At 37.0% G+C, this 13,290-nt stretch overlaps 1 protein-coding gene across 3 annotated transcripts in view; it reads left to right on the top strand.

Annotated features, from left to right (window-relative positions):
* CCNT1 (cyclin T1) overlaps positions 1–13,290 on the top strand; it is a 39,682-nt gene that overhangs the window by 10,387 nt on the left and 16,005 nt on the right. For 2 of the 3 annotated variants that reach the window (XM_006054562.4, XR_006550585.2), the window contains exons 3-6: positions 7,705–7,833; positions 9,866–9,926; positions 11,413–11,475; positions 12,913–12,958. In XM_006054562.4, coding sequence (XP_006054624.3) covers positions 7,705–7,833; positions 9,866–9,926; positions 11,413–11,475; positions 12,913–12,958 — 299 coding nt within the window. The remainder of the gene's footprint in view (positions 1–7,704; positions 7,834–9,865; positions 9,927–11,412; positions 11,476–12,912; positions 12,959–13,290) is intronic. The other variant, XM_044941697.2, reaches the window with a different exon arrangement.

Below are 13,290 nucleotides of genomic sequence, written 5' to 3'. Positions count from 1 at the left end.
CAAATAAACAAATTCAATTTTCTTATAGAAGGGTATTTGACTTAATTTAAATATACAATCATTAAAAAACAACAACAACAACAATAGAGAGAAGTAACAGAATTGGGCCGACAGCCTATATCCAGACTTGAACAGCACTGGCCAGTCTCTTGTTAACAGCAGTCTGGATCCCCAGTTGGAAGGATCCTGGGTGGTACGTCCATCCCACAGGTGAGACTTCAAATTGCAATTTTGGGGGCTCCTGTTTGTAATCTCAGGCCGTAAACTGATATCATCAGTTTGTGTGCAAAAAATCAGCTCTTGTGAGAATGGAACATTGTAAATATCATCTCCGCATAGTTTTTGGTGACTGATAATAAAAATAATTTTAAAAGATTACTTCAAAAAGATGCAGCTCTAGTTTTATTTTAATTTTACAATGCTGTTTGTTTTATCTTCCTGAGTCTTAAGAATTTTTAGATGGGTAAGAGAGGCTGGCCAGGCCCTCAGGAGCTTAGGGATTTCAAGTCCTATTCCCTTTTTTCTCTAAAGTGCCGACTGACCTGATGGTAACACTTGATGTGCTTGTAGGCAGGCATGTAGTCCAGGCAGTGTCTGGGCAAGGTCAGAAGTGGGTCAGAGGCCTGCTCCCCTATTTCTGAAGCCTGAACAAGACTCATCCTTACTAGTTGACCTCAGAATTGTTTAGGCTGAAAGAGCATAGGAATAAGGCAGAGTAACATGAACAGTCTCTTTAATTCTATAAGTCAAATAACAGTTCCAGATAGTCAATAGAAATAAAGTGATCATAGAAATATGTAATGGGTTAAGCAGTGCAGAAAAGAATCTTTGAGCAGTAGGGGAGTTAGTAAAGAAAAAGACCCACCATGAATGAGAAGTACGTTTTTGTACATCAACTCCTACATCCATTAAGTTATTGGCAGTTACAGTAGTAACAACAAAATGCTCTATTAAGGTATGATTGTATTTATCTATGAAATTTTATAACTCTTTGATTCCTTGCAAAATCTTTCATAAAGGTTTTAAGGGGAAGCTAATACTGGGAACAGAGAGAGTAAGGAATAGGATTTGAGTCCACTATACCTAAGTTCTCATGGAGGAAAAGTAATAGGTGGTCCCCTTCCAATATAAATGATCAATATGTGTTAGGCATCTGGAAAAAGGGTTCCTAACTGAAACGTAGAAGTTAGTTTCTACATAACTGGTTACAATACATACAAGTTGAGGGGCTATTTTAAAAAACATGGGATTTAGGGAAGATAGTCCATTCACAATACTTGATGAAGTTCTGTAATAAGTAGGGTTCCCAAATGTGAGATGTTGGTCCACTTAGCAGTCTCTTGGTAGCCTTATTATAGTCTATCAGTAAGTGGTGCAATTATTAAAGTCCAAACAATTCCCAGTAAAATGCCACAACTAATACTCTCCCCCAGATACAATGAGTAACACATGAAATTGGTGTAATGTAGTAGACAGATAAATTTTGTCCATAGAAAGCCAAAGTTAAGAAAGAACAGGCCTTGTTTGCAAGGCAGGTGAAGTTATCCTGAGTTTGGGTCTGGCTCCTATTTCTCCATCTGAAGATTCCCCAACATTTTTTGTCATGTTCTTTTCTTAACTGTAGCAGATAATCAGAAGTTGAGGTATGAATAACAATCCACATTACAGTAAGGCTCAAAGAAGAGTCTTTTCTTGAGAATAACAGTATGTTAATGGCACATATTTCTATTTTTCCTGTCTGGAGATTATATGACGATATCCTTCCCCTGTGCAGTCATATCAGCAGCAGGTATGGGAGGATGGTTAGGCTGCTTCACCCAGATTTTAGCTTCAATAGTATGTATTTCATTTGTGGACCCAAACCCTCTATCACCTCTGACCGTTAGTAAGGTGGGAGGTTCTCCGTTTTGTACTTTGTCAGTTACAAACGGAAGAATCAGCAATTGACAACTTGATTATGTTTATTAATAAGTAGATCATCCTTTTCCTCATTTAGTAAAATTACTCGAATTTCTCCTTGGTAGTCTAGGTCTGTAACTGCCCCACAGACACAATCCATGTTAATGTTAAACTGAAGCATTCTTGGATTAATTCAAAGTGTCTGGGAGACATTTTAATTGCAATACCAGTTGAAATAGCACATACCAATCCTTTAGTAAGTCTGTGTTCAGATGTAGGTGACAAATCCAGTCTGGAGGCCTCAGGAGTAGCTCAGAAAGGAGCGAGTGCTCCTGGGCTGATTTTCTAATTCTAGCTGTCTCAGGATGGAAGTCTGTTTTATGAATCTGTACGTTCAGAATAGTCATCCTCATCAAAGGAGTTTCTAATTCTCCTATAGGTCTGTTATTTAAAATATTGAGGGCAGTATTTAAATTAGTCCTTCAGTTTTTATAAGAACCCTCTCCAAGTTTAATTAATTGCTATTTAAGCCGATCATTCGTTCTTTTAGTCAAGCCAGCATCTTGAGGATAATAAAATATGAAAAATCCATTGTACATTATATTCCTGGACAAACTCTTGTATTAACTTACTTTAAAATGTGACCCATTGTCACTCTGAATTTGAAGTGGAACACCATAATATAGATTAATTATCTCTAGTGTTTTAATGGAGAAGGCAATGGCACCCCACTCCAGTACTCTTGCCTGGAAAATCCCACGGACAGAGGAGCCTGGTAGGCTGCAGTCCATGGGGTCGCTAAGAGTCGGACACAACTGAGCGACTTAACTTTCACTTTTCACTTGCATGCATTGGAGAAGGAAATGGCAATCCACTCCAGTGTTCTTGCCTGGAGAATCCCAGGGACAGGGGAGCCTGGTGGCTGCCGTCTGTGGGGTCACACAGAGTCGGACACAACTGAAGCGACTTAGCATAGCATAGCATAGCATAGTGTTTTAATAGTATTACTCTGATTGGCTTTCCCCAAGGGAATGGCCACTAAATACCCAGAATAGGTGTCCACAGCAGTACACACACATTGGCATCCTTCTTCCCAGATTAATGGACCAATATAATCAGTTTGCTGTATTTGCCCAGGCAGCTTGCTATGTGCCACTTGTCCTTTACTGGTTGTGGCAAGCTTCTATGCTTAATTGTTGACAAAGTGGACATTGTAAAATAACAAATTTAATGAGATCTATAGTGAAAGAAATACCTCGATCCTGAGCCCACCTGTAGGTTGTTGTTTCTCCCAAATGGCCACATTTTTGGTGTGCGCATGAAGTTGAACATTTTAAGTTGCTGGAGTCTGGATCAATTTCTGCTGCTTGAATTCAGGTTTATTCATTTCTAATAGAGTTATACCATTATTTCCTAGAATTTGGGACACTGAGCATCTACATGAAAGACTGAAACAGTAGTAGTTTGAACAGTTTCCCAAATGTCAGACCATAATTCCTTTCCCCATATAGCTCTTAGGAGTGAATTCGCCAGTTATTCTTTACGCTTAGGGGAAGCCAAGTGGCCAATCTGTTCGTTGGCTACTGACCAAGAATCTGTATAAATATGACATTCTGTTAAATTTTCTTGTTTTAGAGCCTGACATACTGTATATAATTCAGCAAATTGACTGTTCTTAGTATGACTGTTTCCGGCCTCTGGAAATTTCCTGTTCTAGAAACCCAAGGGCTCTATTTTGTTTTTTTCCATAAGCTCCAATTGGCATATAGTTCATTGATTGATACAGGTTATTTTATGTCACAGGGTATCTGCTCTCCATCCAAAGATAGATTACTGAGATAAGCTTTAGAAAAATTAAGTTAAATGTCTTAGCAATAAAATTTAACAGCAAGGAGCTATCTGGGAAGTAAGTCTTGGTCAACATAAATCTCAGTTAACAAAACTAGAATTTACTATTAAGTGAAACAATTTTTTGTTAAGGCGTTAACCTAGCTAGGGTTAATGATTAGTCCCATCAAACAAAAAAATGAGGTTTGGAGCTGAGAAAAGTCAAGCAGCCATCTTGGATTTCCCAGTCCCCTGACTGATTTATAGCCTTTGTTTACCCGTTTTAAATTCCTTGATTTAGAAGTAGACAGTTGCCATGTTCTAAGAACATTAGGATAGCAAAAGTCTGACAAGGATTAATTATTTGTAGAAGCAAAACGAGCTTGTCTGTGTGTGCCACAATCTTCATAGATCATTGTGAAATATTCATTTACCAAAGTTGCAAAAGATTTTAAAAACAAATATAAATCACTTAAAACCAGTGAAATTCTCATAGTCTTGTTATCAAAAGCCACATCCCAAGAAAGCTGTTCTCTTAACGAGAAAACCAAGTTCCAGTCTAATACAGGCTTACTGTTAATAACAAAATTTGTTTATCTCTTAATAGTTAATTTAATCTTCAAGATTTCTGTAAATCTTGAAGAGGTGATATTTTTACAAAGTTGTTATTCAGTCGCTAAGTCATGTCTGACTCTTTGCCACCCCATGGACTGCAGCATGCCAGACTTCACTGTCCTTCACTATCTCCCTGAGTTTGCTCAGACTCATGTCCATTGAGTCAGTGATGCCATCCAACCACCTCATCCTCTGTCTCACCCTTCTCCTCTTGCCGTCAGTGTTTCCCAGCATCAGGGTCTTTTACAGTGAGTTGGCTCTTCGCATCAAGTGGCCAAAGTGTTGGAGTTTCAGCTTCAGTATCAGTCCTTCCAGTGAATATTCAGGGTTGATTTCCTTTAGGATTAACTGGTTTGATTTTGTTGTCCAAAGGACTCTGAAGAGTTTTCTCAGCACCAGTTCGAAAGCATCAATTCTTTGGTGCTCAGCCTTCTTTATGGTCCAACTCTCACATCCCTACATGACTCCTGGAAAAACCATGGTGTGTGTGTGTTAGTCACTCAGTTGTGTCCAACTCTGCAACCCCATGGACTGTAGCCCACCAGCCTCCTCTGTCCATGGCATTCTCCAGGCAAGAATACTGGAGTGCGTTGCCATTCCCTTTACAGGGGATCTTCCCAACCCAGGAATCGAACTCAGGTCTCCTGCATTGCGGGCAGATTCTTTACCATTAGCACCACCAGACCTACTATGGAAAAACCATAGCTTTGACCGTACAGACCTTTGTTGGTAAAATGATGTCTCTGCTTTTTAATACACTGTCTAGGTTTATCATAGCTATTCTTCCAAGGAGCAAGCGTCTTTTAATTGTTTTTACAAAGCCATCAGAATAAAGCCATAACTAAAATGACAAAAGACTTTATTTAATAATTTTATTTATTTTTTGGCTGTGCTGGGTCTTCATTGCTGTGTGGGCTTTATATTAGTTGTGGCGAGTGGGGGCTACTCGCTAGTTGTGGTGCACAGGCTTCTCATTGTGGTGGCTTCTCTTGTTGTGAAGCAAGGGCTCTAGAGCCTGCTGGCTTCAGCAGTTGCAGCGCTAGCGCTCAGTAGTTGCCATTCCGACTCTAGAGCACAGGCTCGATGGCTGTGGTGCACGGGCTTAGTTGCTGTGTGGCACGTGGGATCTTCCAGACCAGAGATGGACTTCAAGTCTCCTGCTTTGGTAGGTGGATTCTTTACCACTGAGTCACCAGCAAAGCCCTATTATGTTAGGGAGACTTTCCTAAAGCATAATTATTCTTATTAAAGTTTAATTTAAAAGCTCTTATCTCATTTACATTTTCTTTCCTTAAAAATTTCTTCACATTGAGTTACTTTCCTTGCTGACAAATTTGTAAAGGAAACAGCAAGATTTTATTTAGCTTACATTAAGCCTAGGCACAGTGAACGTATTCTACTGATTATTATACGATGACTCTAAGACATATTAGACATATTAGACATATAAGACATATTAAGACATCTATACTGATTAACTCAACAGACTTAAACCATCTTCAATAGCAGATATCGGCTTCGTACTAAATATTTCCCAGATCCTGTGGTCCTAAACTTTATCTTGGCCAGTTTTCTAGATATTTAGCTTTAATTTGTAAGCACTTACTTTTAAGTCAGTTAACTGAGCTCATTTACAAGTTAACCTTAGCAGTGTTATCCAAGGACAAAGACACATACTGAGACAGACACATATATCCAGACAGGCGGTGGTTTCAGTTTCTGTTTGAGATTTAAAATGTCTCTTGGTCTCTTTTCCCCCTGTCATTTCCTGAGAATGAACTTCTTTTTGTTAACCTTGCCGTGCTCCTTTCGATATTTAACTCGTGCAGCCTTTACAGCAGCTTTTTCAGCTACCAACTGGAAAACGGACACTTGGTCAGCTAAAATGTAGTTTTGGCATTATAATGTGGACAACCAACCTTGCAGGTCGCATAATTCTTTCTCCAGTTTTGACTTCTTTTCAACCAGTTTTAATTTGGCTTCTTCAGCCTTATGGTAGGCAGAGAGGATCCAGCCTCTCTGATCCATCATGGTACATTCTTGTTCTTTCTCACTTGGCAAGAGCCGCAAACATTCAATAACTTTTAAAGGTTCAGCCCTCTTTAATTTGGGGTCCCAATTCTCACACAGTCCAGTGGATATGTCCCATTCAATAGCCAACAAGAAGTAAGGCAGATCTTCCCATCTGGAAATAAAGACTTCATTAATCTTAATGTCTTTCTTCTTAAAGAGTGGCATTTTGCTTCACAAATCCTGCTCACAGCGCCAATTTATGTTTTGCCAAAAGTTTTACTTTCGTTTTAGGTTCGAAGGATTCATTAACAAAAGAAACCACTCGTTACACACAAATAAACAATTTCATTTTTTTATAGAAGATTATTTGACTTAATTTCAATATACAGTCATTAAAAGAAAAGAAATAGAAGTGTAACAGTGTATACATCACCAAATTGGGCTGACAACCTACATCCAGACTTGAACAGCCGTGAGAAGTTAACAGCAATCTGGAGGCCCAGTTGGAAAAGATCAGGGTGGTACATCTACCCCACGGGTGAGACTTCAGATGGCAGTTTTGGGGGCTCCTGCTTATTATAGTACTATGCTGTAAACTGATGTCTTCATCAGTTTGCTAGCAAAAAAGAGGCTCTGGTTTTACTTTACAATGCTGTTGATTTCATCTTGTTAGTCATAAGACTTAGACCCTGGAGGTGGGACTGGGCTGGCCAGGTCCTTAGGGGCTTAGAGATTTCAAGTCACATTCCCTTTCTCTAAAGTGCCTCTTGACTTGCTGGTAACGGTTGGTGTCCTTGCCAGGCAGACATGTAGTCCAGGCAGAGTCTGGGCAAGGTCAGAAGTCGCTCAGAGGCCTGCTGCCCTACTTCTGAAGTCTGAACAAGACTGGTGGTGGTGGTTTAGCTGCTAAGTCATGTCTGACTGAGCCCGCCAGGCTCCTCTGTCCATGGGATTTCCCAGGCATGAATCCTGGAGTGGGTTGCCATTTCCTTCTCCAGAACAAGAGAACAAGGTTACCTCTATTTTAATTTCCCTAACAATCCTTTAAAAAAAAGTATATAGAGTACTTTGATAAAACTTAATCTCATTTTAAATAGAAAGCTGTCTACTTAACGTCTAGTGGCTACTTGAAAGTAGCTTTTAATGAGAGTTCATTGAAGGATTGATTTAGGAAGTGGGCTTGGGTTAATGGATAGGAGAGGGGAAGATATTGTAAATAGAAGGGAAGGCATAACAGGAGGTGATGAAAATTGAGGTAAGCAAAGAAGTTGGTTTAAAACTTAGTTCTTTTTTAGAACTACCTTGCTCTAGAAATAAATAATAAAAGTGATTTATTTTCTCTTCATCCAGTCTGTGGCTCCAGCAGCCTTATTTTTAGCAGCCAAAGTAGAGGAGCAGCCAAAAAAATTGGAACACGTCATCAAGGTAGCACACACTTGTCTCCATCCACAGGAATCACTTCCTGATACCAGGAGTGAGGTAGGGGGTTGATTAATTGCATACATCTGTTTTTCTTAATTTATTTTGATCATAACTTAGTTTTACAACTTTGATTTACTGAAATCTCAACAGGGACTGTTAAAGGAACTTTTAGTGTTTGTTTTTTCCTTAAAACATAGAAATTTTATGGTAAAAGTTAATTGTATTTTTTCTGGTAAAATTGGAAAGTGCATAAAAAGAAGAAAATATATTAACTAAGTATAATTTGTACCACAGATATATAAATGAACCAGTATTTCCAGCTTCTTTTCTATAAGTAGCTGTACATGTATATATTTTATACCTACTTTTTTCACTTACTGTATGTCAAATATTTCCCCATCAATTCTCCACTTTCTTTAAATATTGATACAGAATTTCATCATGTACATACATATATTTTAACCATTATCTCTTAAGATAATTTCCAGCTTTTTACTGGAAATATCTCTATGGAGAACATTATTTTTGTTAGTGAATTTTTAAAAAATGGATCCTGTCATTTTTGTGCTTAACTTTTTAACAAATTCAAGTATGCTCATCTCCCCTTCTCCTAGGAGAATACTGTTGATTATAATTCAGATACATATTCTTCTACCCCTTTATCCTTTGTGTCTACATATAGCTTCCCCTGCCTCCCCCCTTCCATCTTTCCTTGACCTTATGAAGAAGGGAAACTCTCCTGGCTTTAGAATTCAGTGACTGGGGAGCAATGAGTTTGAGGAAAAACTACAGATTTCTGTACCAGGTTATTTGTTTGTTACAGTGGATGCACGTCAGAGAGAAGTGGAATTGTGGAATCACAGCTCCTAGTTATATCAGTCAAGTGTTTAAAATAGCAGTGTCTTGACTTCATTTTCTCTCTGGGCTGCACCAGAGTAGTTTTGTTGAAAAGTTGTTGGTCTGAACTTTTATTTATGTTTAAGACTACTAACTGCGATTGGTCCGTAGAATTGACCAAATAACAAAATTTTATTGAAATAAAAAGTAAAATCCCAACTTTTTTTTCTTTAAAGTATATTTACATGACTTCTCACCTGAGTCTGTCTTATGAGGTGACTCGGAGAAGATACTTTCTTCATTATGTGGAAAGGAGAGCTACTGTAGGTTAAGTCCTTATTGGACTCACTAGAGATCATAAAGTTCAGTGGAAAGTTAGCAGCAACATAAGTCTCTTAACTCTTGGCTCAAGCTTCATTCTCCTAGAGCTCTATACCAGTGCTGTCCGATAAAAATATAAGGGAAGTCACATGTGTAATTAAAATTTTTAAGGTTTTCATTAAGCTTTTATTTTAAATTTTTATTTAAATTTAAGATTAATTTAACATATTTTATATAGCATTTTAACTCCAAAATATAGTCATTTCAGCATAGAGTCAATTTTAAAACATTATTAATGAAGTGTTTTTTAACATTATTTTTTAACTAAGTCTTTAAAATTCATTGTGTATTCTACATTCATAGCACATTTCGGGTGCTTGATGGCCATGTACGAATAGTGGCTACAGTAATGGCTGTACAAATCTGAGGGATTTTTGTTTGTTCCATTTTCTTGTGAACTCCTCTGTGAATTTTAAAAATCTAGCATTACTCTAAAAGGAAAGTTTAACAGGAATCAAATGTTTGAGATAGTGTACAGTACTGTGAGAAGGCTGTGCAGTGTGTTTTGATGATGTTAAAAAAAAATGCATGTTAATATTTTAATTTAAAAAAGTTTTTAATCTGTATCATATGAACATTATAACCTAAAATGTCAGTCTGAAAATTAACCAGATATCTGGTGTTTATTCTGTAGCCCTTTATAAATAAAGTGACATCTTTTGCTGTACCACTTATTTATCTATTTCTTTTTTTAAAGGAGAATCTGTTAGGGATAAGGATTAATTTCAGTTCCTACTTTCCCTCATAACTGCACCCTTGCCTTTTGTGGCTTTGGTTTCCTTTGGAGGTTGTTATGGTAGAATTGTCTACCCTTTATGTTATATACTGTGTCTTTTTGGGGAATAATTTATGTGTCTTCTCACACCTGCAGGCTTACCTGCAGCAAGTTCAAGATCTGGTGATACTAGAAAGCATAATTCTGCAGACTTTAGGTAAGTTTATTTTCCTTTAAAACACTAAAGAAATATGTATGCAACATAATGTTTTTCTAATTTGCAAAATAGGAAACAGGAAGAGAATTTCTTGGGAAGGTTTTTGTACTTTGTAGAGATTGCTTAACCCTGCCACAGAGAGAATGAAGGCACCACCGACCTTTGAGATAGCCATTAGCAGGCTTTTTCTGCTTGTTTTTATTCTAGGATTCATGATTTGCTTGATAAGATTTGGGAGTTTTTAACTTTCTGATAAATAATGGCAGAAACTATCTAAATAACTTTTTTCCTTCCAGGAGTTTTCATAGTCTGTCCTTATATTTAGATAATTTTAAAATTGGTAATTAGCGTTCAAAACAGTAGAGTGGAGATGGAGGAATTCAAGCTAAATTGAACTGCTGGGCTAAAGAACTGATGATGTTCTGTTATTATCTATTATTATTTTCATCAGACTGCCTTTAAAAGTTTAGCAAATATGGAAAATAAAGATTTTCTAGTTCTTTTGGGCTCTCATTTGTCTCTTTAGATAGGAGAGTATTTCATGAGTCATGTTGGAAAGTTGCTGATCGGCCTGTATTTTTTGCATATACACCTATAAACACAATGAATTCTTCAAAGTTTATCTCTGAAATTAGTTTCTGCTAATTTTTACTTTAAATTAGTTATCTTCAAGGTAACCATACTTTAGGGGACAATGCTATTTTTCTGGTGGGATACATTTTAATATTTTAATGTGAAAATCTGTAAAATCTAACTCGTGAGAATCAGTTGTGCTTTTAGAATAATTTGCATCAAGTAAATTTTGCAATAGAATTTTCTTCTTTTTTTTAGGCAGTTTGCCTCAGACTTTATTTTTAGTTTTTGGGTGTGCGGCACATAGCTTGTGGGATCTTAGTTCCCTGACAGGGATTGAACCAAGGCTCTTGGCAGTGCAAGTGTGGAGTCCTAACCACTGGACCGCCGGGGATTCCCTAGAATTTCTTTACTCGTACTAGATAACTTTATTTACATACACAAAAAGAAATTTCTTCTAAAATTTTTATAGACATACTGCATTTTGGTTAAGATCATTTAGAGTTAGATAAAATGATCGGTACTTAATGATGATTGAGATGATGAAAAGGAAGAAGACTGAGGTAAGAGAGGAATAGGTTTTAAAAATGTTTTCTAAAGGTTAAGCTTTTACAGATAATCATTATGTAACTGCTTCTTTTCCAATCATATATTCTGTTGTCCCTAAGAACACGCTTTGTATTCAGATGTTATTGATAGTTCAGGGATCTTGAGACTCTATTAACTTCATTATCTGAGTGGTGCCTTTGAAGATAATCTTAAGAGTGTGCTGCATACTTCATGTGACTCTCAGCCTCTCAGTAGGCAGTTTTGGGACCAGAAAATGAGAGAAGCTTTCAACGATGACTCAGATAAAAACAGTATAAAATATTTTGAGTATCTTTAGGTTTTTTAACCAGTTACTTTTTTTTAGGCTTTGAACTAACAATTGATCACCCACATACACATGTGGTAAAGTGCACTCAGCTTGTTCGAGGTAAGGAATCCCAATCCCAACCTGAGATGCTATCTTAAATTGTTTTACCATTTAGAGGCTAAGATTTACTGTGGGCTAATACATAATACAGCTGCTTTGGCCAAAATTTAAATTAAAAAACCTACCTGGCTTTTAAATTTCAAAGTGAGTGGTTGGAGCTTTTCTCTTGAGTTCTTGTAGTGTTTTTAGGTGATCTCGAGATAAAGTGAGTGAGTTTCTTGTTTGTCAGAGCTGGAGGCAGATTTTGAAAAGTCATTAAAATCAAAGTATCCAATAGCAATTTTAAGGATGTCTTGGGAATGAAAATGAAAGTGAAGTCTCTCAGTCGTGTCTGACTCTTTTCGACCCTGTGGACTGTAGCCTACCAGGCTCCTCTGTCCATGGGATTTTCCGGGCAAGAGTACTGGAGTGGGTTGCCATTTCCTTCTCCAGGGGATCTTCCCGACCCAGGTCTCCTATGTTGTAGGCAGATGCTTTATGGTCTGAGCCACCAGGGAAGTGATCTTAATTTGATTCTAGGGTTGATTGTCCTGGACACTGTTAAAGGCCACCCAGAAGGCCATGTAGAATTGATTTGAACTTACTTTCATCATTGTTAATTCATTGGCAGACTTGCTTTTTATTCTAATTTAACTTTAGTAGCCATGATTGCATTAAACCTAGTTCTTCTTTTTATTCAAATAGTAATATCAAGAAAGAAAATCTAGATACCATTGTGCATTTAAACGTAATTTCTTGTTTTGTAGATTTTCACTGATAATTGGCCTTACCATGTGTTTCATCTGAAAATTCAAGTTTTTTGAGTTCTTAACATTTTGAGAGCATTAAAAGGTTTACATTGAGGAAGCATAGTGTTAAACAGAGATGGGTTAAATATGTTAATATTTCATCTAAGGAAGATTAAAATTTACTTTGTCACCCAGACAAATTTTTTTGGAGGAATTTTTTTATTGTAATATGTTTAAATAATTTATGTCATTTGCTGATTTTTTCCAAATATATAAAGGTCTTCTGATCTTGCCTCCAGATTAGTTCATCCCCTAACTTAGAATTTCTTAGTGGACTCTTGTATCAGGGTCTCTGAGTTACTTGTTAAAAATGCTCATTGTTACTACATTGTTACTATCCTTCTCCGAAAGTGTTGAGTTAGACTCTAGGGAGGATGCCCAGGAATTGGATTTTAAATATGTAATCCTTATACCTGGTGTGCAGAATAAAGCTAAAGTCCCTAAGTCTGGAAGCAGCATAATTGTTAATGTAGTTAAAAATCACTTAAACTGTTTCATTTGACGGTGGAATGTAAGCATCAGGTGGTCAGAGACCAGGTCTGTCTCATTTGCCACTGTATTCTCTGCCTTGCAAATAGTAAATGCTTACTAAATAATTATTGAGAATGAATGGAACTAATAATCTCCCCCCCCCCCCTTTTTTTTTTAGCAAGCAAGGACTTAGCACAAACTTCTTACTTCATGGCAACCAACAGGTTTATATTTTAATATTTTTCTCTTCTCTTTTTGGGATAGTACTTTACTTGGGTTGGAATTGTCACTTTTTGTTGGGTATATGGAAAGGTGATAGGTCTGGCACTTAGTAAACTAGGAGCCAAAGATCTAATCAAGGATCTCTGATATTAATAGAATGTGTTATAGACAAGTCCATGGTAAATGTTGATTTTTCTGCACAGTTGTCATGCGTGCTTTAAAATTTCCATGCTGCTTTTTAAATTTGTTAAGGTGATAAAATATTTTTGTTGCTGATTGATAGCCAATTTAATTCTGCATTTTTTACTTTGCATTTAAATATCCAAGAGCATAG

The sequence above is a fragment of the Bubalus bubalis genome, chromosome 4 (genome assembly GCF_019923935.1).
Source record: "Bubalus bubalis isolate 160015118507 breed Murrah chromosome 4, NDDB_SH_1, whole genome shotgun sequence".
Taxonomy (NCBI): Eukaryota; Metazoa; Chordata; class Mammalia; order Artiodactyla; family Bovidae; genus Bubalus; species Bubalus bubalis.
This window is presented reverse-complemented; position numbering and strand designations above follow the sequence as displayed.